The sequence below is a fragment of the Octodon degus genome, unplaced genomic scaffold (assembly GCF_000260255.1).
Source record: "Octodon degus isolate 3935 unplaced genomic scaffold, OctDeg1.0 scaffold00051, whole genome shotgun sequence".
Taxonomy (NCBI): domain Eukaryota; kingdom Metazoa; phylum Chordata; class Mammalia; order Rodentia; family Octodontidae; genus Octodon; species Octodon degus.
In genome coordinates this window covers 4,414,427-4,437,305 of record NW_004524627.1, presented here as the reverse complement: position 1 = coordinate 4,437,305, position 22,879 = coordinate 4,414,427, and the positions used below count along the sequence as shown (strand labels likewise).

General features: G+C 43.1%; 1 protein-coding gene across 5 annotated transcripts in view; it reads right to left on the bottom strand.

Moving 5' to 3' along the window:
- Positions 1 to 22,879, bottom strand: part of Slc20a2 (solute carrier family 20 member 2) — a 107,373-nt gene that overhangs the window by 3,318 nt on the left and 81,176 nt on the right. For all 5 annotated transcript variants that reach the window (XM_023717236.1, XM_023717234.1, XM_023717237.1 and 2 more), the window contains 4 exons: positions 13,771 to 13,974; positions 11,324 to 11,915; positions 7,204 to 7,389; positions 5,528 to 5,612 (listed from right to left, as the gene is read on the bottom strand). In XM_023717236.1, the coding sequence (XP_023573004.1) occupies positions 5,528 to 5,612; positions 7,204 to 7,389; positions 11,324 to 11,915; positions 13,771 to 13,974 (1,067 nt within the window). The remainder of the gene's footprint in view (positions 1 to 5,527; positions 5,613 to 7,203; positions 7,390 to 11,323; positions 11,916 to 13,770; positions 13,975 to 22,879) is intronic.

Below are 22,879 nucleotides of genomic sequence, written 5' to 3'. Positions count from 1 at the left end.
TTTATATATTTTTTAATTTTATTTATTTTGTGTGTGTGTGTGTGTGTGTGTGTGTGTGTGGCCAGCTCAGCCCACCAGGGGGCGGGGCTGGCTGGCATGTGGTGCTGGGGGATTGAACCGCGGTCCCTGCGCTTTGCTAAGCTGTTCTAAGTAGGTGCTTTAGACCACTGAGCCATCTCACCAGCCCCTCATCACTTTATTTTTTAGATTATTTTTTATTCTTGATGATTTATTCTACCAAAATAATCTCTCTTTGTAAAGTTCTAAGAAAAATTCTGCCTGGGTATACTGTATGGAGGAAAACTGGAATTGTTACAAAACCTAGTTTTCTTGTCATCAAACAGTAAATCTCATCAGTTCTTTTTAAAAAAAAATCAGCAAAGTTCAGAGCCTTGTGCATCTACATTATAAATAATTCTTATGAGCATTCTCTATTGTGCTACAATTCGATTAAAAATTGTTACATTTTTCTGACTAGTGATTGTTGATAAACAAGCGCTAGAATTTTACATCTTTGTCTTGGATTTGGTCACTTACTCCAGTTTTTTTCTGGGCATGAGTTCCAGGGGACCACTCTGTTTGGAATGGAGTCTAAAGGATGCTACATTTGACAACATCCATATGCCTATCCTAGGTCATCTGTTGAGGCCTTGTGTGAAATCAGGCCTTGTGTGGGGACTGGGGTAGACAGTAATCTAGGAGGATTTATGTGGTCCAGCTGACCCATTAAAATCTTATGTCCACATTCATAGGCAGATACACCTACTGTTTGGGATATTTTAAATTTGGTTTTGGCAGAAGGATTTTTTTTTTTTGCTCCAAATGCCTTCAGGGCAGGTTTGGCTGGCTTGAGTTGTGGGGATCGATCCACAGCAACCTGAGCCTGACTGCTTTGTTGAAGCAGCCACTTAAAGAACTGAGCTACGGGGCAGGCTCTCCGGTTTTGGTATGAGGCAGTTCTGTGTCTGCACTATGGAATGAATTGGAAAATTTCCACTTTGTTTTGCTGTTTTCCACCTACATTGTGGAAATGTGTATATAAAACAAGAATTATGTCTTTTAAAAATGTAAAAACAACCCTAATAAATTCATATAGGAGTTAAATGTGTCCTATCCATCTGGTTTTTGGGTAATTTCCTTTATTGCTCTGGCCAGGTTTTCTATACCTAGAACATAATGTCATCATCACAGTGGCTGTTTCCAAGTGGACCAGTTGGTGGCATCAGGCACACCCATACTATGTGTATCATCACCACCCCGTCTCCAGATTATTACCATCATCCAACATGAAACTCATGTCGGGTGGTATTTCTCAATTCATTTCACAGGGATTTTCAAACCATTAGCTTAGAGCTGTGTGGTTTCTTTCATGATTAAAGCAATTCTCTTAAAGCCAGGCACAATGGACACCTGGCTACTCAGAGGCAAAAAGCTCTTATGAGCCCAAGAGTGGGAGGTCAGCCTGGGCTGTGACCAAGATCTTGTATAACAAAGCAAAACACAAATCTTCTTCTATATCTGTTCACAGAATGTCTTTCCTAACTTAATTCCTCTTTTTTTTGATGTGACTGGATGCATTATTAACCACTGTTGTCCTTCACCATTTTTGTTTTAAATTCTTTTTTATATTTATTTTATCCTTCAAGTCCCATAAAGTTCTTATTGTTCTGAGTTTTTTTTTGTAAAATCCTAATTTGAATATTTGCTTATTTTCCTTTTGATCAACTAAGCTATTTATTTTTTTAAATTTTATTATTTTTTTAATAAAAATTTTATTTATTTATGTGTGTGTGTGTGTGTGTGTGTGTGCGCACGTGGCCAGCTCAGCCCACCAGGGGGCGGGGCTGGCTGGCATGTGGTGCTGGGGGATTGAACCACGGTCCCTGTGCTTTGCTAAGCTTGTTCTAAGTAGGTGCTTTAGACCACTGAGCCATCTCACCAGCCCTCAACTAAGCTATTTAAAGATATAAATTTTCATTTTAGCACAACTTTGGTTGTATAGGTTTTGCGATGTGTGTGTACAGACAGATATACAGACACAGTCTTTATTACTTGCCAAGAAAGCTATCATTGTATTTTTTAGTCTGCTTAAGTGTTAAAAGATCACAAAAGAGCCAGCATGGTGACATGTAGCCCCCAGCTACCTGGCAGGATAGTGCAAGAGGATTCTGAGTTCAAGACCAGCCTGGGCAACTTAGTGAGACCCATCCCAAAAGAGAAACAAAAGCGTGGGGGATGTAGCTCCACACTCCCTGGATTCAATCCTCAGTGCCACCAAAAACAAACAAAAGAGCAATACAAACTCTCCAAGGTCATATATTCTTATTTCAACACTCAAGTTTCTAACTTAATTTCATTTTGATTAGATGTTGTGGAAAATGTAACTTTTGCTTTTGAAAATTTAGACTTGTCATGGACCTCTGAATTTATGATTAATTTTTATAAATGTTTTATGATACTTGACATGAAATATGATTGGTAAAAATTCAACACATACTTATCATTCTGCCTCAAATATATTGTAAAAGGTGAAAGATTAATACGATCTGAAGATAAACCAGAGTATCTGCCTCAAATATATTGTTTGAAAGTTTAGTACTTCTATTTCATTTATCCAAAGCTTGGGCATTAAGATTTCTCAGTTCTGGCTAACATTATTTATTTTATTTGACATTATTTATTGACATTTTTAGCTTTGACATTATTTTATTTGGTGCCTCAAAGTTCTAGAACACTAGGTTTTCACTGCTGATGCCATTTTCTGTGGGTAGGAGATGGCGTTCATCACTGTGCCGAGTTTCCCTTGGATAAACCGAGGGAGAGTGCTGTTTAAAGCCCTGGTCAAGTACAAACAGCAATAACGTTATTAACAAGCACAGGAATCAGGGAGGAAGGGTTAGAAATTAATATAGAAAGGATCATTCCATTTTAAAACCAGTGTGTTTCCTACATGTAGTTCCAAATGGAAAGCTAGCTGGAATCATCTACATCATCAATGGAAACTGACTGAATTCACAAAAAGAATGATGTCAACCTAGCCCAATACAGAACTAAAGATCCAACTGCTCTGAATTCCTATGGAAGAGCTCGCAAACAAGTACTTAGTCACTGAATGCTTCTGTGTTAGGGCTGGAGACAAAAGTGGATTCAGGTTCACAGAAATGAACAATTAACGTGTCAGTGAAACACACATTTGAGGATACTTAGGTTTTCAAGGCTAGTTTCCACTTCTTTAATGAAGACTTTAACCATAATTAGAGGCTTTAACCCATGAAAATCTAACAAGCCAAGCTCTCTGATAGTATAAAATATATGAAACAAAGGCTTCTAGAGAGCAAAGCTCACAATTGAAGCAGACTGTCTAATGTGTGCCTCTGGAATAAAATGTGGTAATGCTTTTTTCAGTTATCTTTTATATTATATATTCAGCTAGCATTTGTACTGTTAAGCATTTTAAACAGAGAATGACGAAATTTAAACTATGCACTTAGCTATATTCACTTAGCAGTAAGCATAAATAAATGAAATCTACCCAGATACACTGGAGGCTCATTTTAAATATAGCTTTCATGTTTTTCCTACTTTTCAACTTCATCCCTCTTTCTGATGAATGGCAAACCTAAAAAATCAATCCCAACATAAATATTCTAAAAATCTGTGATTCAGTGATGGTGTACGTGGACACCAAACTGGCTCTGCTCCCCAACCCCTCGATGCTATCCCCTGTTGCTCATATGTGGCATCTGGGCCCTGTCACGTGGAGGAGGCACAGGCGAGCTGCTGTGACCCCCAGCACCCCGACCCTCAGGCTGATGTGAGGGTTGCTCCTCACTGCACTGCAGGACCTAAGAGTTCAGTGTACATCCATGACGTCAGTCTACAGCCTATAATCCCATAATGACTCACCAGAGTGCATAGTTAATTATTGAAGAGACAAAGACTTCCCTTAAAAGTCTTTTCTGTGGAAAAGATGATTTAAAAGCATCATTTCCTTCCCGAGTTTGCCTAGCGTGGTGGTAAAGGTGAGGAGGACCAGAGGTGGGAGAAACTTTTTATTCTCATAGTTTTAACTTTTCTCTGCCTCAAGGTTGGCACCTGTGCAAGGGACATTTACCCTCCCTCCAGAGGTTCTGGGGACACTGACCTGTGTGAGTATTCCCAGAGCACTTCCCATGGTGCAGCAAATAAGACTTGGTATGACTGAGGCTTGGTGACCCTGGTGATGACAGGATTGTCCCAGAGGAGCACACTAAGGCCACTTCTGTCACCTGCTAGCTGCAGGATCTCTGGAAAATGATTAACTCTGAGGCCTCAGTTTTTCTCCTGTGTACTGGGAATAACAGATCATTTCACAGTGTGGCTGTGGAAAGGAGGTGTTCTGTTCCTCCCTTGTGCCAAGCAGGAGGCACAGGGCCTGGCACACTGCATACACTCAGCAAGCTGTGATTTTATAATGAGAATTCATGGAAACAGAGGTTTTTCTATAAATCACAGCAAAGGACAAAAGGACAGGGCCCTTCTTCCCAACGAGGGTAACCTTCATGCTGTGTGTAAACATGCCAGCCCACTTTGAGCACTCACACATGCCACCTGTCCTTAATACTGGAAGCACTGAGTCACTCGCACTTAGCTGGTATTTGTTTGGCAACATGTTGGTTGGGATGTGAGGATGTAGCTAATGTAGTGATGGTGTCTACCTTGTGGCTGCTGAATCCCAGTGGGGCCTGTGATAGTGGTTTGTGCACAGTGGGGACCCACAGCTGTTTCCTACATGAATGTGGGGACCATCTGGAAGTAGCTTTGCTTTCTGAGGTTGTTGAGTACTTCTGTATGTAAGAGGCCCCTGGGGAACATTCAGCATCATCTCAAGATTCTGTATAGACCTGGGCCACCAGAACTGGGGCCACTTCCAGCGCTCCTGCTGTGCATCCCTGGAACCCTGAGTTGCCCAGATCCTCACACTCTGATGCCATGGCCTCTTACATAGCCCGGGTCATGTTACCGGTCACACTTCACCTGCACTTTACTCCCAGGTGACATCATCACTCTGAACATCACAGAAGGGACAGAACTGAGCTCCTGTGTCTTATTTCATGTTTCTGTTTATCCATTTCTACTTCCACTGCCCAGTCCCCTTATCCCCACCAATGGCCAGAACTGAACCTTGCCATTTCAGAATATGGCTGGGCACATGTGACACCAATGGCAAGTCCAGTGTGGAGAAATGAGGGTGGCACAGATTCCTGGGATGTGTAACACATGTGTGCATGCACACATGCGCGCGCGCACACACACACACGCGCGCGCACACACACACACACACACACACACACACACACACAGAGGGCCTGGTACTTGCACCAGGAAAAGATACACACTGAGGCATCACCAGTGGTCAGCCCCAAGGACAGTCAGAGGGAAGCAAATGCCACATTTACCCAGTGGTGCTCTAGGAGTCTTTTTGGAACAGCAACCACATAGAAAGCACAGCTGCTTTTCCGTGATGGGCACCAGGGTGCCTGCCTACCTTACAGTGTGTGGTGCTGACAGGTAGCCCAATGTTGGAGGCGATGACCACCGTGAAGGCTGAGGCCAGTTCGATTGTGAAGCCACTGTGGGGGAGGGGGACACAGGAAGATGCATCACAGACAGCAGGCGCCTCCCCAGAACTGCACACTCGGGGTCCCTCCGAATACTCTGGGCAGTTGCTAATGGGCCAGGCTGATATAGAACCAGAGGGCAGCAGGCTGACAGCGAGTCACAGCCTGGCTAGACTTGGTGCTGAGCACCATTCAGGCTGCTGTCTCTGATCCAGTTCCCACACACTGCAGGAAACTGGGTCAGGAGCTCCTGCTGGGGACTGTCATTTAAAAGGGGAATGGGATAAGCTATGCACTTGTTTTTACAATGTGTGATTATAAAAAACAAATTTTTCTCACATGATTAATCAGTCTTCTGAAAGAATCTTCTATTAAAATAAATTTCAAAGGAGAAAAACTGAAAATGTGAAAAAGAGAGACATGGACACTTCCAATGTTTGAAAGGGACAGAGAAAAAAAGATTTCCAATAATAGGTACTTTTAACTTGTAGCTGGAAAGTTCTGAAAGTTCTTTGTTACTTAACTCTAATGTATCCAAAGACTACACAACAGAATGACCACACACAAAGCCCCCCAAATAGTGGCCACACTAGCCCTTGTGACTGGGTTACAGGAAGGATGAACAAGGTAACCTCAGAAGGAGGGCAGAAGAGTGTGGGCATGGCTAACGTGTGTGTGTTGTGTGCGTGCATGCGTGTGACTAGGGATTTAACTGAACCCAGGAATCAACAGAGCTACATCTCCAGTAAAATATAAAAATTTTGAGATATACTTGCTGAGTTGACCAGGCTGGCCTTGAATGCGTGGCCCTCTTGCTTCAGTTTCCAGAGCAGCTGGGATTCAGGTGGGTACCACCATGTCCAGCTGTCCTTCAAATCTCAAAAGTTCCCTGCACGCCCCCATGTTAAGGGGTGGTCCCCACAGTGGTGTAGCTGGAGGTGGCTGAACCTCAGTGGGGCCTGGTGTGTGCAGGTCCCAGGAATGGCATCCGGGCACCCGGCCCCTCCTTACTCTTGTGCATCCTGGCCATGCAGACGGCAGCTGTGCTCTGCCACACACTGCCACCTGGATGGCCAGAGCCAACACATGCAGAGCAGAACCTTTCACAGCTTTCTCTCTTTCTCTCACTCTGTGTCTCTCTTTGGTACTGGGGACTGACCCCAGTACCACACTCAGCTACATCTCTAGCCTTTGCTTTTTAAATTTTGAGAGAGGGGCTTGCTAAGTCACTGTGTTGTACAGTTTGGCCTCAAACTTGGCAATCCTCCTGTCTCAGCTTTGCAGAGGGCTGGGATTATAGACATGCCCAGGTTACTTTCCTCTTTTCCAGCAGAATATTCTAGGTGTGTGTATGGGGACAGAACACTGACTAACTCAGAGGCCAGGCAGGCTCTCCCTGAGGTGAGGTGGGGGCTGGAGAACCCTGACAGCTGCTGTGGGCTCCTGGGTCCCCTCAGGGTATCAGGCTCTCCCTTGCTATTCCAGCTTCCCCATTCTGAATCACACTGGGGCTCCTAGTGAGGGCAGGAGTCTCACACTCCCCACTGCACCCCTGTAGGTAAGCGCTGCGCCACTGGCCACACTCCCAGGGCCCTCTGCCTACCTGGATGGGGTGATGGGCGTGAGGTCCTTCCCCATGGTCTGGATCACTCTCCTCCCCCAGACCCAGAGACCCGTGCAGATGCCAACTCCACCATAGAACAGCAGCCAGACAGGTGTGGCCGCTTCCTGCATTACTCCGCCCTGCTCGTAAATCAGCCACAAAGCTACCAGGGGCCCAATGGCATTGCTGGAAAAGAAAAGATTGTCAAAAAGATCTGCAGCGTCTGGCCAGCACCCCTCATCTTCAGCCCTGAGGGCCGAAAGGTCTGGCTGTAGTCTGGCTCATGGGATAATCTGGTGGTGACAACAAGGGCTGTTTCACTGCGGTCAGGGGCACAGCACAGCACTTGGCATCTTGGCTGTTTCCATGGGTACAGTTTATTTATTTTATCTATTTATTTTCAGTTTGCCAAAACCTTTATTCAGAGACGGAAGATATCTCAGGTATTGATATGAAAAACAAGAACAAACAATTCAGAGTAAAAATTGTTTGCACAGATCTTAAAGTACTTTCACATTATCTATTAATGTAGAGCCAATACAGTTTAGTAGTGTTAAATATACTTACTCTACTGTAAAAAAGGTTTCCAGGACCTTGTCATCTGAAATCTGAAACTCTGTGCTCACTAGACAATTCCCTGTGGCCCTCCCTGCGCTCCCTCCTGCCTTCCAGCCTGTGACTCAGGCCTCCTTTAGATCCCTCATCCGGGAGAATTGTGCTTAGTGCAATGTCTTTAGGGTTCACTGCCGACGTAGCACAGACCAAGATTTCCTTCCTTTTTAAAGAGTCACATCCCTTGTATGAATCTTCACCACATTTATTTATCCGTCCTCACTGCACACCTGGGCTGCTCCCATCAATGTCATGAATACCGTTGCTTTGACTGTGGGTGTATACGTTTCTCTCTGAGACCCTGTCTTCAGTTCGTTGGGACAGGTACCCAGAAGTAGGCTGGCTGGATCAAACAGTTCTAGTTTTTGCTTTTTGAGGACCCTCCATACTGTTTTCCATGATGGTTATATCATTTGTATTCCTGCTCATAGTGCACAGGGGTTCCAATTCTCCACATTCTAGCCAGCAATTACTTGACATCTTCTCAATAGACACTGTCTTAATGGGTTTGTTGTTTATTATTTCACTTACAGGTGCTGGAAAAATCACAAGAAATAACCTAGGAAGCACGTTCTTTTTTTCTCTTACTGTCCTCAGGTCTCTCCCCAGCCCGCAGTTCCCCTGATGCTGTCTGCTGCTACCCTGGGGAGGGCTGTGGCCTGAGGCCCTATGGCGAGCATGTAGCCAATATTCAGGCTGCAGTGACAGAAGCCCTCTGCCTGTCCTTGGCAGTTATGCAAAGTGACACAGGGGTACCGGGCAGGTGCTCTCACCTGTCTCCTCCAGCCCAGCTCTGCAGCAGTATAAGGCCAAGGGTCTCGTCGTCTCTCACTGTGGCCCCTGGCAGGTAGCCTCACTTCTGAGCTCCGCCCATCCTGAAGGTTGTACTTACCTAGTGCAAAGGGCTACCTCTCAGAGGATCAAAACAAGTCATAAAGGACTTAGTTCGGGGGGCTGCTACAAACCTGATAATGTTGCATTGCCTGACCTCGTTGTCAGACTATAATTTCTAGAACTTTGCTTTCCTCACATGAAAACCAGTCCCCAGGCTGTGGGCAGTTACTCCAGGCTTTGACCCTCCGGAGCAGCCACTGCCTGGACTCTTCTTCTGAGGCTGAAGCACTCTTTTGGAGGGGGGGGTGTGACTTTTCTACCCAATCTTTCTGGTCTCCCCAACCACAGAACAAACTTGAAGGTCTGAGGCCAGACCTCGGTAAGGTCAAGCCTTTACCGAAGAATTCTTAAGACAAGGGAGAGGAAGTGGGATGATGTGGGAGGCAGACAAAAATGTAGTAGGACAGGGCAGAAGACAGCACCCCAAATAGCAAACCCCAGAAATCTCCATGAGTGTGGGGCAGATGCCCAGATGTGCCTGGCAGCACAACCTCCATGCTCAAGAGCAGAGGGAAACTGCACATGGAAAGCTACACAGATGCCAGGTCCGGGATGCAAGCCAGGCGAGAGCGGCACCTGGCTGGCCAGGAAGAAACAGCCTAAGGGTGGAGAGGACAGCAATCATTGTGAGAGTCACAGATTCAGGCATGCAAGAAGCATCCTTGCAGGAATGCCTGTTCTGTCGCTGGTCTTACCCCTTTTGAGGCCAGGAAGGTGGGCGCCCTGTAGGTTACCTAGCCAGATCCAAGAAGAGAAGAAAGATGCAAAGGGCATACCTGCCCTGGCTGCTCAGAGCTGTTCAGGGGAGGCTAAGGCAGAAGGTCCCTGTGCCCCTGCTCACGCAAACTGCCACACTGCACTGAGGCCATGGCGGGGTGCTGACTACACAGCTTGGACACGTATGCACAAGGAGGATGCGAGGCCACAGGCCACCCAAGGAAAATGCTTGGTAACTTGCTTTGTGCCACCTGGGGGTCCAGTCTGGAAGCTGTGACTGCTGCTGCACTGGTGACCCTGCCAGTGGCCCCAGGGCCCTGCATGTCCCGGTAAGCAGTTGGAGCCACTGCCACCACCGCTGCCCAGGATTGGGGCAGTGAGGTCCCTCGCTTTTGTGCTGATCTTTTGGGTTCCAGAGCCTCACACACACACAGCAGTGAAATGGACAGTGTGTAGCAAAGCTGCCTGGCAGTGAGAGGCACCTCTTAATCACAAGATGCCAGGGCCATTCGCAGGCTCTGTAAGCTGTGGTTGGAACAGAGGACACAGATGCCAGGAGGAGCCCGCTCTTGTGACTCTTCACAGCAGCCCACTCTGCGTCTTTTAAAGCAGAGTGCACTTTTATTTTTCTTTTTTTCTTGTTCAGCCCAAGTTTGCTCTGTAGAGCTGGTTTCTCCTGAACCCATCACCTCTCATTTTTCAAACCAACTTTTGTCACTGTTTTGGGCTCATCTTGCCCAATTCTTGTTTGAGGCAAGAAGGACCTGGAATGTTTACCTGGTGAACCATTTCTAAAGGAACTCCCTGACAGTACTACTTGCTCAGTAAACATTTGCTGACTAAATGGCTGGAAGTTTAATATTTTGCTTGCAAGTTTGAGAGTACCTTTTAGTAACAAGTGAAAAGTTGTAAATGAATAAAGACTTAAAGCAGTACCAATGTCAGCTTCCAGGTCAGCGGACCCAAAATCAGCTGCTGCAAATCCCTCAACATTCACTGCCATTTCCCACAACCCCCAGGGCCCTAGCTCTTACCTCATTGCCCTCCATTCCCAGGGTCTCCTGTCTGCATCACCCCCATGGGCCTCACCTGCACCCCACCTGGCCTTCCTCTGAACACAGGGTTGATGGTGGCCATATCCCCTGAACATCACAGGGCTCTGAACGTGAGTTCTGGCCATCCCACCTATCAGCAGTGGCACTCCCTTGGGCAGCAGAACAACCTGCTGCTTTGCTTTCTCGTACTTACTGACTCAACCTGTCACAAATCCTGAAGGTCCAGTGCCCTGGCCCCTCTCCAGACCCCGTGTCATGATCTCTTCTTGGACAACTTCAGAAGGCTCCTAACAGGCCTCCCATGGAGTCCCAGGGGAAGCCAGAGTGAGTGTGCTCAGCATGCATCTGTAAGTCTCTGCTCCCCTTTTACGGAATAAAACTCCCTCACTCTGTCTGTCTATGCTGTGTTGCCCAAGGTGGGCACAACTCCTGCGCTCAGTGCTCTTCCTGTCTCGGTCTCTGGAGCAGTGGCTTGTAGGTATCAGCATCAGCCAGCAGGTGAAAACCTCCTGAGTCCACCTGGCTGCATTCACTGCAGGTCTCTGGGTCCTGCTGACCACACCTCCCTTGGGTGTCCTGCTCTTCCCAGAGCACCCAGGCCCACTCCACCTCTGGCCTCCAGCCTGTGGCCTCTTCCCATGGTGCTCTCAGGCTCAGGCCCTCACCCACTCCCAACCCACTCAGCACACCCTGCCCTGGCCTGCCTCTTGATTCCCTCTGTAGCTTTTCTTGCTTCCTAGCATGCAGTGCATGCTGTCACTGTGCCCTCAAACTGTGCGCTGCTCTACTCCGGCACCCACTGGCCCCTCATTCATGCTTGTTGAATCTGTGAACTTCCTCACCTCACGTCATTGCCTCCATGAGCAAAGGACCCGAAGCAGGCAGTGAGGACCTGAAGAAAGTGGAATAGGAGGTGGATCTCAGCTGCATCCTTCTCTTCCTTTTCTTCTTCCACAGGGTCCTCTCGAGGCTGGCCCGGATCTGAGAGCTCAGATGCCAGCTTCATTTCCACACCACCTTCTTCTGCCTCGATCTCCGCTTCTGCTACTGCATTACAGTAGCTGGAGTAGCTGTCATAGCGAAGTCTCTTCTTAGAATAGGACACAGTATCCCCCACCAGCTTCTCACTGTCCTCGGGGGCTGAGGACATGTCAGTGGCCTTGAAGGTGGGATGGACAGGCAGGCCACAGATGGCTGCCGTGTAGCAGGTATAACTGTTGTTCCTCCGCAGCAGCCTGTAGTTGTTCTCCTGAGCTGGCTTCTCTTCAGGGCCCCTGTCTACATGGATTTTGTGCAGCAAGTCTTTGTAGAGCCCCGAGTCCTTGTGTACAGTGTGGTACACATGACCATCACTCCTTGTGTGGCCATCAAAGCCAAAGGTGCCATTGGAGACTGGTGACTTTGCAGAGCCATGGGTCATAGAAAGCGCCCGTCCTGAAAGGGAGTTAACAAAGCCTTATGACTGTCCAACCTTCTGATAGAAATCATGTCTGAGGGAAATGTCCCCACTTCTTGACAGAAACCATGTTTGGGGGAAATTTCCCTAACATTTCATGGCTCTGAGCCTCACAAATTGGATTATGGGTGATTTAAATTCTTTTCCTTATATATTTTGTGCAGCAAGGACATAGTAGGAAGTTAAAACCAACCAACCAACCAACCAACCAACCAACCAACCAACCAACCAGCCAACCAATGAACCAACCAACGCTTACAAACAACAAGACGTTAGAAATAATAACATGGCAGTGCAAAAATGCTATTGAAATTCTGATGGTGTAGAGTGTGCCTAAGGAGAGTCATGTGGAGAGAAAACATTCTCTCAGGCTTTTACAGAGAGCAAATTGGTCAAGCAATGGCCATGACTCATCCACATGGCTGATGCTGACAAAGGATCTACAAACTGTGGTACAGGGTTTCAGGATAAATCCTGAGGGAACTTGACTGACCTTATCAGATAGAAGAGTTACATTTCTTGTTATATAGGTCCTGCTTTATCTTGGTCTTAACCATCCAGCAGAAAAGTATAAAAACGAGGTATAAAAAGTAAAGCTATATTAATATACTGAGCTGTAAAAGGCTCAAGTCAACAACTTTTGACATCACCAGTCTTATGGAAAACCCACTACTATTATGGACTACTGGACTACATTGAATATTTTGCTGAACTCACGCACCTACAATATTTAAATGACAATGGAATGCCCTTCTCTGACAAAACTAAACGAAAAAGGGGATACAAATGAATGACCATTTTGTGTCTGTATATTCAAAGTAGAATCAATATAAAGCTGCATTCTCTTAATTCAATGAATAGATTTGTACTAATAGTGTTTGTGGACAGGATATCATGTCTGCATCTTGAAGAATGAATAACCACTAAGACAACAATATGCAATGTATTAATTATTGAAATTGTGCTAGTAATCAGTTTTGAAACTGTCTTATTGCTATTTCTCAATAAAATTATTTAAAAAATTTTATTGAAATTCTGTTGTAAGGTAGCTTTCAGAAAGGACCACATTCTTCTGTTTCTAGGTGTCAATAAAGGAAGATGCTATAAGGAATTTATTTTAGCAAAACTTGGCATATGAGGCAGATGAGAGAGAGATGCTGGTGTTTCTTAACAGGTCATTAGGCATTGTCAGGGGAGTCTTCAGATCAGAGGCAGAATCGATTTGCTTATCTGGAGGGCTGCAGTGTGGCTCGGTGATAGAGTGCACACTGATCACCCATGGCTTGGGTTTGGTCCCTGGGACCAAAGGAAAAATGCCAAACATTAGTTTGCCTCCTGGGGGCAGAGTCTGAGTCTGCGCCCACAGGTAGCAGGGGCCAGGGCCCACTCCTCACAGCCCCTGGTGTCAAGAAGCTAAGGACAGCCTGGAAAGGTCTATCTGGTTTCTGATTCTGTGCTTCTGTGGTGGGAACTACTCCTGCCTTCCAGCTTTAATTTTCTCCTCACATCTTCCCTGAGGAAGGCAGCCTCAGAGCTGAGCGAACTGATCTTCAGCAACTCCATGACTTCTGGAGAGTGGGGGACAATGCCAGCACTGTAAGGCAAAAGCCACAGGACAAGAGAGAACCTGCTTTGTGACAATGATGTGGCTTCCCAAGGACTCAACTCTGTCTAGGTGTTCAGGTGGTACAGCACGTACCTAGGTCACATGAGATTTTGACTCAACCTCCAGTACCAGAAAGACACATAACATTAAACTGGGGACCGAGACAAGTCCTCTCCTGAGAAAGGTCCCCCGCCACACATGAACCATGCTGTTAAGGGGAGCCCTACCGTAGGCAGCCCGGGGGTGGCTTCCTGTGGAGGGGCCTTCTGAAGCCCCTGATATCTCCCCAGATGGCCTAGTGAGAGGGACAGTGCTGTCGTCGCTGGTCTTGGTGCCTGGTAGCTCTGTGAAGACTGGGGACTCTGCCTCCTGGACTTTACTGAGGCTTTCATCAGAGGCTCGTGATAAACCACCTTCCTTTTGTAATTTGCCTAGAAAAAAAAGGAATAACTCAAATTTTGGAAGATATTCTTATTATTGGAAAATAAGTATTAAAAGGGAATTTTTCTCTTCATACTTTAATACTTACCTTGGAAAGACACTGAAAGAAAAGTTACATTGAAAAAATAAAATCTAGCCAGAATACTCAGATATTGAGATGGGCATTTAGGGCTTGAGTTATCACATCCAAAAAAAATAGGAAAGAGAGCACAACCTCAGTCTATGTCCATGAAGATTGGCCTCAGATGATCCACCTCCCCTCCCTTGTGTCTGTACACACAAGGGGACGAAGGGCTGTGAGTCATGGCAGGAGACAGGCTCTGTTATCCACACCCGCCAGCTTTCAGGTTTGGTTTTGGTTGCTCCCATTTGTTTTGATAGTTCACATGTATTTTTTTTTTTTGTTAATTTTGTTATTTGAAGTGTAACCTAATGATTCAGGCCACAGGCCACAGAGCTACCTTTCCTGCACCTGAACGTTGGCTCTGTCTGCCTGTGACTCCCTGTGAGACCTTAGGTTAATCACTCTCTGCTTCAGTTTGCTCAGCAGTAAAATAGAGGAAGTAACAGCAATACCTTGGGTAAATATTGCTTTTATATTATTATATTATTATTGTAATCTTTAGAAGTATTTTCTTCTCTCATCCAGACTTTAAAGCACTTGGGATCTTAGATTTTTATCTATTTTTTTTTTTTTTTTTGTATTGCACACACACTGTAACAGAAATTTAACTTAAAAAAAAAAAAACTAGAAGAGGTTTGAATAAAATGGCAGAGTGTAAGCAGCAGAGAAGGAGCCTCTCTGGAGTGTTGCCATACAATGCTCGAATACAGGAATGAGAGGAAGACAAGGAGGGAAGAGGTAACCTGAACCCAGGAAGGGTCTGAATTGAAGCCAGCAGAGAATGAAGGGACTGGGGCTGGAGATAACTCAGCAGACTAAAGTGCCTGCTTACACAAGCTTAGGCAAGCATGGGGACCATGGTTTGATCCCTGGCACCACATGCTGCGTCAGCCATGCCCCCAGGGCGGGCTAAGCAGGCCAAAGTCCAGGCTTAGAGGCACATGCCTGAAATCCCAGTGCTGGGGAGGCTGAAAGCAGGAGGATCATGAGTTCAAGTACAAACTGCATAGACCCTGCAAGGAGGGTGGGAGGGAGACAGAAAGACAGAGAGAGAGAGAGAGAGAGAGAGAGAGAGAGAGAGAGAGAGAGAAGAAAGTTGAACAAAGAGGAAGGAGGTGGCCCACAGTGCCTTCTCCCTGACACGGGACTCACTGTGAAAGAGGAGCAGTTCAAATCTGTGGGTGCCAGTGACTGCTGGTGACCTCTGAGGCCTCCATGGAGAGAAGCACAGATAGGGGAGCAGCAGGCATGAAGGACTGCATTAGCTGGGGGCTCAGTGGAGAGAACGACTGGCCAGGAGCCATTTAGGGAGGGGTCGGCTGAGCTCAGAACTGAGAGCAACTGCTGACTCCATTAGTGGCTACCAGCAGGGCTCAGGCCCACCAAAGGTGGGCTGAAGGCTACAGGCCAAATAAATGGGGTATCAGTCAGAAGTTACAGGCTTGCTAAGATTATCCGTTACCCACCAAAAAGCTACTGCTGTCTTGCTGGGATAAATCAGCAGGATTGGACTTGTGTATACATTTTATCTACCATTGACAGCAGAGACAAACGTGGAATTAGACTTTATCTTTTGTCTTGCTCTCTTGCTTGTTTGTTGTTGTTGTTTTTGTTTTCTGTTTTGTTTTTTTCTCCTTCATAGTTTGATCTTGTTTTTATATGAGTATGAACATGGTTTCTAGGCTCTCTGTGGTTGTAGTTCTGTTCTGTTCTTTCTTTTTCTTCTCACTTTCCCTCCAGTCTTCTGCACCAGTTTCCCAAATGCAACATGATCGTCCTTTGCTTTCCAGCCCTACTTCTTCCTCTTCACCCATTTCTCTGCTTTCTCCCTAGCACATTTTAAATATTAACCTTAGAGGACAAAATTGACATATTAAAGACTTGTATACTGCATATAATTTTTTGGTTTTAAATTTTGATATATAACCACAAATCTAGTTCATACAGTTAAAAGTGGCAAATTAATGGTTAGCTCAGTTTGTCATTTTCTAGGCTGTGTTTGATGTTATTGTCAATGCTGATGGTACCACTATAGCCTAAAGTGACATACCTGTTCTAAACAGCTATTCTTTCTGGTAATCCAAGACTGATATGGTCTAAGGGTCATAGAAAATACTATGGCACAGTGTCAAAGAACCAGGGGCTGGGACAAACAGGCAGCAACTTCTCATCCCCATCAGGTTAAACCAGCTATGCCTGGAAGACATCTGAGAGAAATAGTCATTTTCTAAAGGTTCTAAATACAAGCAATAAAGCAACCCACCATTGGCAATTTAGAAGCATAACCCCAAGAATTAAATTAAGAAAAAAGGAAAAGAAAATGAGAAGATACTTAAAAAAATTCAATCCCAGATTTCTAGTTCACTGAAAACAAACCAAGGTACAGTGAGCTGGAATGATCTGAAAGCCACTCACCCAGCCTCTCTGAAGTGGTAACAACAATTGAATGAGGCTGTAGAAAAAATAAAATCAGAAATAATTTTTCAGAAAGTACAGAGATGGTAATCACAATGAAAACCACGCTTAGTGACTCTAGAGCAGATACAGGCAAAAAAATAGAGGCGCATATGAAAATAATGGAAACCATGAAAGCTCAGCATAGGAGAGAAATGGAATGCATAAGGGAGATTCAATCAGATATCTAAGAGAATAAAAACTTCATTGAAAGTATCCACAGCATATTAAGCCAATGTGAGGACAGGACATCAGATATAGAAGGCAGGCCTGCAGTTAGTGATCACGAAAAGAAAGATTTCTTAAAAATAACAGACCATGAGAAATCAATCTAGCAACTGCTAGATGAAGCAAAGAACAATAACTTATGATTGATTGGAGTCAATGAAATGAAAAAGCAGGAGATAGCATAAATAATTTTAAAAAAACAACTGGGGCCGGGGAGATGGCTCAGTAGAATAAGCGCTTCCCTAGCAAGCATAAAGGCCTGCGTTCAATCCCCAGATCTGCAAACAAAACAAAACAAAACCCCAAAACAAAAAACTGTTCATAGACATCATGGCAGAAAATTTCCCTAGTACAGAAAAAGACTTTGACATACAGATAGCGAGGCATATAAAATTCAAAGTAGCCATGATCAAAAAAATCAATAACTAGGCATATTGTAATCAAGATTCCAAGATTTCAACACAAGAATAGAATTGTAAAAGCTCTCAGAGAAAAAAACCAAATCACCTATAAAGGAAAGCCCATTAGAATCACAGAAGACTTCTCAGCACAAACCCTCAAGTCAAGAGAAGCTTGGAGTGAAATATTTTAAGTTCTAAAGGAAAACAATTTTCCATCTAGATTGATGTACCCCACAAAACTATCTTTCAAAACTGGAGAAATAAGATACTTCCATGACAAAGAACATCAGAGGAAATTTATGGCCACCAAACCAGCACTCCAAAATGTTTTGAAAGACATTAAGAAAGAGATGGCAAAGACTGCAACTCCATGAATCCTAACAGAAGAAATCCACCAGGCAAGGCAAACAGTTAAACACCGAAGGGAAGGGGTGGTGGTGGTGCACAACAGGAAAATAACACGATAAGGATAAGTCAATACATATCAGTTATAACCATCAATGTTAATGGTCTCAATTCATCAAATAATGACACAAACTAGTAGAATGGTTCAAGAAACAAGATCCAACAATATGCTGTATACAAGAAACACATTTAATTAAAAAAATTCACATACTAAAAGTCAAAGGATGGAAAAGAATACTCCCTGTGACAGGAACCCAGGAAAAAATCAGGGATAGCTAGGTATTCTATTTATAGACAGTGAATTTCAAGCCAAGAATGATTAGGAGAAATTAAGAAGGTCACTACACCCTTTTAAAGGGAACAATCCAAGAGGAAGAGATAACTTCAACAGATATCAGTGCATACAACTATATAAAATAAATATTAATGGAATATTAGTGGACATGGAAAATCAAATAATTGCACTATTACAATTAGTATTAGTGCAATCAGGGGAACTCAATACCCCACTGTGACAAGAAAACAGATCAATTAGACAAAAAGTTAACAATGAAATATAAGAACTGCAACAAATTTTTGAACAAATAGAATTAGTAGATGTCTACGGAGTGTTCTATCCAAAAACATTATAATACATATTCTCAGCTACACATGGGATGTTCTCCAAAACATCTCCCAGGCCACACATTAGCTCATAGAATATAAGGAAATGAAAAGGAACTGAAATTATCCCACACATTTTATCAAACCATAGAGCAGGGTAACTGGAAATCAATGGCAAAATAAACCACAACAACTTCATAAACACATGGAAAGTAAACAGCACTCTTTTTTTCCCTCTTTTTTGGCAGAACCAGGGATTGAACTTAGGCCCTTGTACTTGCCAGGCAAGCGCTTATTCTACTGAGCCATCTTCCCAGGCCCATTCAATAGCATACTCTTGAACAACCAATGGATCACAGATGAAGTTTACAAAGAAATTGGACAGTTTCCACAAATAAGTGATAATGACAATACAACATACCATAATTTATGGGTACATAATAAAAGCAGTTTTAAGAGGGAGATTTATAGGAGTAAATACTGATATCAGGAAAAAAGAACAAACACAAATGAACAACTTAACAGCAAAACTCAAACTTCTAGAAAAAGAGCAGGCTAAGCCAAAAGCTCTTCAGGAGGAAATTATAAACAGTAGGGAAGAAATTAATGCAATGGAGACTAAGAAAACAACACAAAGAATCAATGAATCAAAGAGTTGGTTCTTTCAAAGATAAACTCTTATCCAACCTTATGAAAAAATGAAAGAAAAGATCTACATCCACACAATTAGGAATGAAAAGGGTGAAATCACAGTGGAACCCACAGAAATCAGAAGATCATCTACACTTATTTTGAAAACTTGTAAGACAGAGAATGCAGAAGAAATAGACAGATTCCTGGATACATACAAATTACCAAAGCTGAATCAAGAATATGTAAAAATCTTAAATAAATTAATATCAATGAAATTGAAGATGTAAATAAAGGAAAGCCTAGGCCTTGACAGATTCACTCCTAAATTCTATAGAATTTGGGTAAGACCTAATATCATGACTTCTCAAATTCTTTAATGAAATTGAAAGGGAAGCAATACTCGCAAATTCATTCCTGGAAGCAATTATTACCCTGACAGTAAAACCAGAGAAGGATTCAACTAAGAAAGATAGGTCAATCTCCCTAATGAATACAGATGCAAAAATCCTCAAGAAGATACTGGCAAACAGTATGCAGCAAATTACCAAGAAGATTATACACCATGACTAGGTTCATCCTAGGGAAGTAGGGATAGTTCAACATATATAAATCACAAGGTCCTGAGTTTGATCCCCAGTATATCTATTTCTGTATCTATCTATCTATATCTATATCTATATCTATATCTATATATATATATATATATGAATGTAATATACCATATTAACAGAGCCAAGGACACAGATCATATGTTCATCGCAGTAGATGCAGAAAATGCTTTTGACAAAGTCCAGCACCCACTCATAATAAAAACCCTGTAGAAAATTGGAATAGATGGTCTTTATCTCAGTCTGATAAAAGCCAACTATGACAATCCAACAGCCAACATCATACTATATAGACAAAAACTGAAAGTTTTCTCTCTAAAATCAGAAACAAAACAAAAAAGTCCATTATTTTCACTATTATTCAACATAGCCCTGGAAACTTTAGCCAAATCAATTAGACAAGAGAAAGAAATAAAAGGAATAATAATAGGAAGGAGCGCCAGGGAGATAGCTCAGTGGCCTAAGCACCTGCCTTGCAAGAACAAGGTCCCAAGTTTGATCCCCAGTCTGGAAAAAAAAAAAAAACAATAATAGAAAGAGAAGAAGTAAAATTATCATTATTTAAAAATGACATGATACTCTACCTACAAAACTCCGAAAACTCCAGTAAAAAACTTCTAGATTTAATAAGCAAATTCAGTAGTGTAGCTGGATACAAAGTCAACACTCAAAATTCAATAGTATTCTTGCACATGAATAACATATTCACTGAGAGAGAATTTAGAGAAACAACACCTTTTACAATAGCATCCAAAAAAATGAAACAACTAGAAATTAATCTAATGAAGAAAAAAGACCTCCACACTGAAAACCTCATACTCTGAAAAAGGAGAGTGAAGAAGATATTATAAAATTGAAAGATAGTTGTAGAGATATAGTTTTGAGACAAAAGCCTGATGTCCCAAGAGAGCAGGGAACACTGGACTGAGCCCGAGGAGGGTTGATGTTTGCAAATTCCCAGCAAGCTGGGACCCAAGGCAGCAGATAACAGCTTCTCCCGCAGGCACCCTGTCCTTTGATCCCTTGCTTGGGATGTTATCGGCTAGCATTTGTGTGAGCCTAGTGTTAAGCAAATGGTGGAAGTTAATAGAGATAGTAGTTTGTATTCACTTAGGTAATTATGCACATTCCTTAGTTTGCCTTTACCCCTCAATAAATGTGAGATGCTTCTGAGGCTCTGGGCTCACTTGGAGAGAGACTAATCTCAGTGAGCCCTCTGAAGCTACATTCATCAGGTCTTCTCGTTGTTTCTTTTGGCACCGACCCGTAACATACAACAGATAGTCCTTGTTCATAGGTAAGAACCAATATAGTACAGATGGACATACTTCCAAAACTGTCATGTAGGGAGTAGCTGAGGCTGGAGATTGGCACATGTGTGTTGTGGGGGTAAGGTGGGACCAAAGTGCCTAAAACAGTCAAGCTACCTAGGTCCTGAGAAAAGCATCTTGTTTGAGACAATTCCAGTCATTAATCATAGGCAACCCTGTGTGGGTGATACTAACTTTGTAAAGAGCACAAATAAATGCCTCTACAGTGCTTGTACAGTTCCTGTACTCCCATCTGCAAAGAGGCCTCAACCTGACTTCAGCTTTTGTCTCTTGTCTATTTTTCTAAATCTCCTCACCATTTTTCCCCAAGACCATTGAGAGCAGTGCAGGTGGCGGCACTGTTATATAGATTTAATGCAATTCTGATCAAAATTCCAATAGTAGAATTAGAGAAAATAAATCTAAAATTCACTTGGAATCAGAAGAAACCTAGAATAGCAAAGGAAGTTTTGGGCAATAAAGGCCGGGAAGCAGACATCACAGTCCCTGAATTGAAACTAAACTACAAAACTACTGTGATAAAATCGGCAGGGTGCTGGGGGAAAAAAGATCCAAAGATCAATGGAACAGATTAGAAGATGCAGAAACAACTTCAGACATAATCAGCCACATTATCTTTGATAAAAGTGCCAAGCACATTCACTGGAAGAAAGATAGGCTTTTTAATAAATGGTGGTGGAAAAACTGGTTCTGCACATGCTGAAGATTAACATTGGGCCCATATCTTTCACCATACATTAAATTAAATTTCAAATGGGTCAAAGGTATAAATATTAAAACAGAAACATTAAATTTACTGGAAGATAAACCACATAAAACTCTTGAAGACACTGGTGTAGACAAAGACTATGAATAAAACCCTGATCACGTAGGAACTATCATAAAGAATCAACAACTCATATCTTACCTTATTAAAAAGCTTTTTCACATCAAGAGAAACCACTAAAAGAGTGAAGAGACAACCCACAATGTGGAAAAAATGTTTTCTAGCTGTTCCTCAGACAAAAGATTATTATGGAAAACATATAAAGAACTCAGACCTCCCAAATTTAAAAACCCAATCCAAATGGGCATCTGAGATGAACACACACTTCTCAGATGAAGAAATACAAATAGCAAATAAATATATGAAAAAAATGTTCAGCATCACTGGTCATTGGAGAGATGCAAATTAGAACAACACTGAGATTCCATCTCATCCTAGAGGGGCTGGGGAGATGGCTCCCCAGAATAGAATAAGTGCTTCCCTGGCAAGCACAAGGGCCTGAGTTCAATCCTCAGTTCCGCAAACAAACAAACAAAAAACCCAATCTCCCCCTAGAAAAGAATGGATAATGGATATGATCAAGAAATCAACGAATAACAGATGCTGGAAGGGTTTTGGGGAAAAATAAATACTTCCCTATTGTTGCTGCAAGTATAGACTGGTGCAACCAATGTAGAAATCAGTGCGGAGGTTTCTTAAGAAAACTAGAATTAGAAGTCCCATTCCACCCAATTATTCCCCTTCTGGGTATCTTCCCAGAAGAATTACAAACATCATACCACAGTGATATATGTTCACCCATGTTTGTAGCTGTACAATTTGTAATAGCTATCTCTTAAAAACAATTCAAATGTCCTTCAACTAGGAAATGGATTTAAAAAATGTGGTCTTTTATATAATGGAGTACTACTTTTTATGTAACACAGTAAGGAGGGTTTCTTTTTCCCCAGAACCCTGCCAGCATCTGTTATGTAGATAAGATCCAAAATGTACAACAGATATTATTATTATTATTATTATCATTTTTTTTTTTTTTTGCATAACCGGGAATTGAACTCAGGCCCTTGCACTTGCCAGGGAAGCGCTTATTCAACCAAGCCATCTCTTCAGCCCCTCTAGAGTGAGATGGAATCTCAGTGTTGTTCTAATTTGCATCTCTCCAATGACCAATGAATAAACTGTTCAAAAGGAAGGAGAAACTGGGAAGGGGGTAAGATGAAAGGAAAGAAGGGAAAACCAAAATAAAAAGTATATGTAAAAAAAAAAAAGTATATGTAAGATAGTTATACTACTAATTTCTCTTAGTTCATTGAAAAGGTTAGTGCTATTGTTCAGATAACTA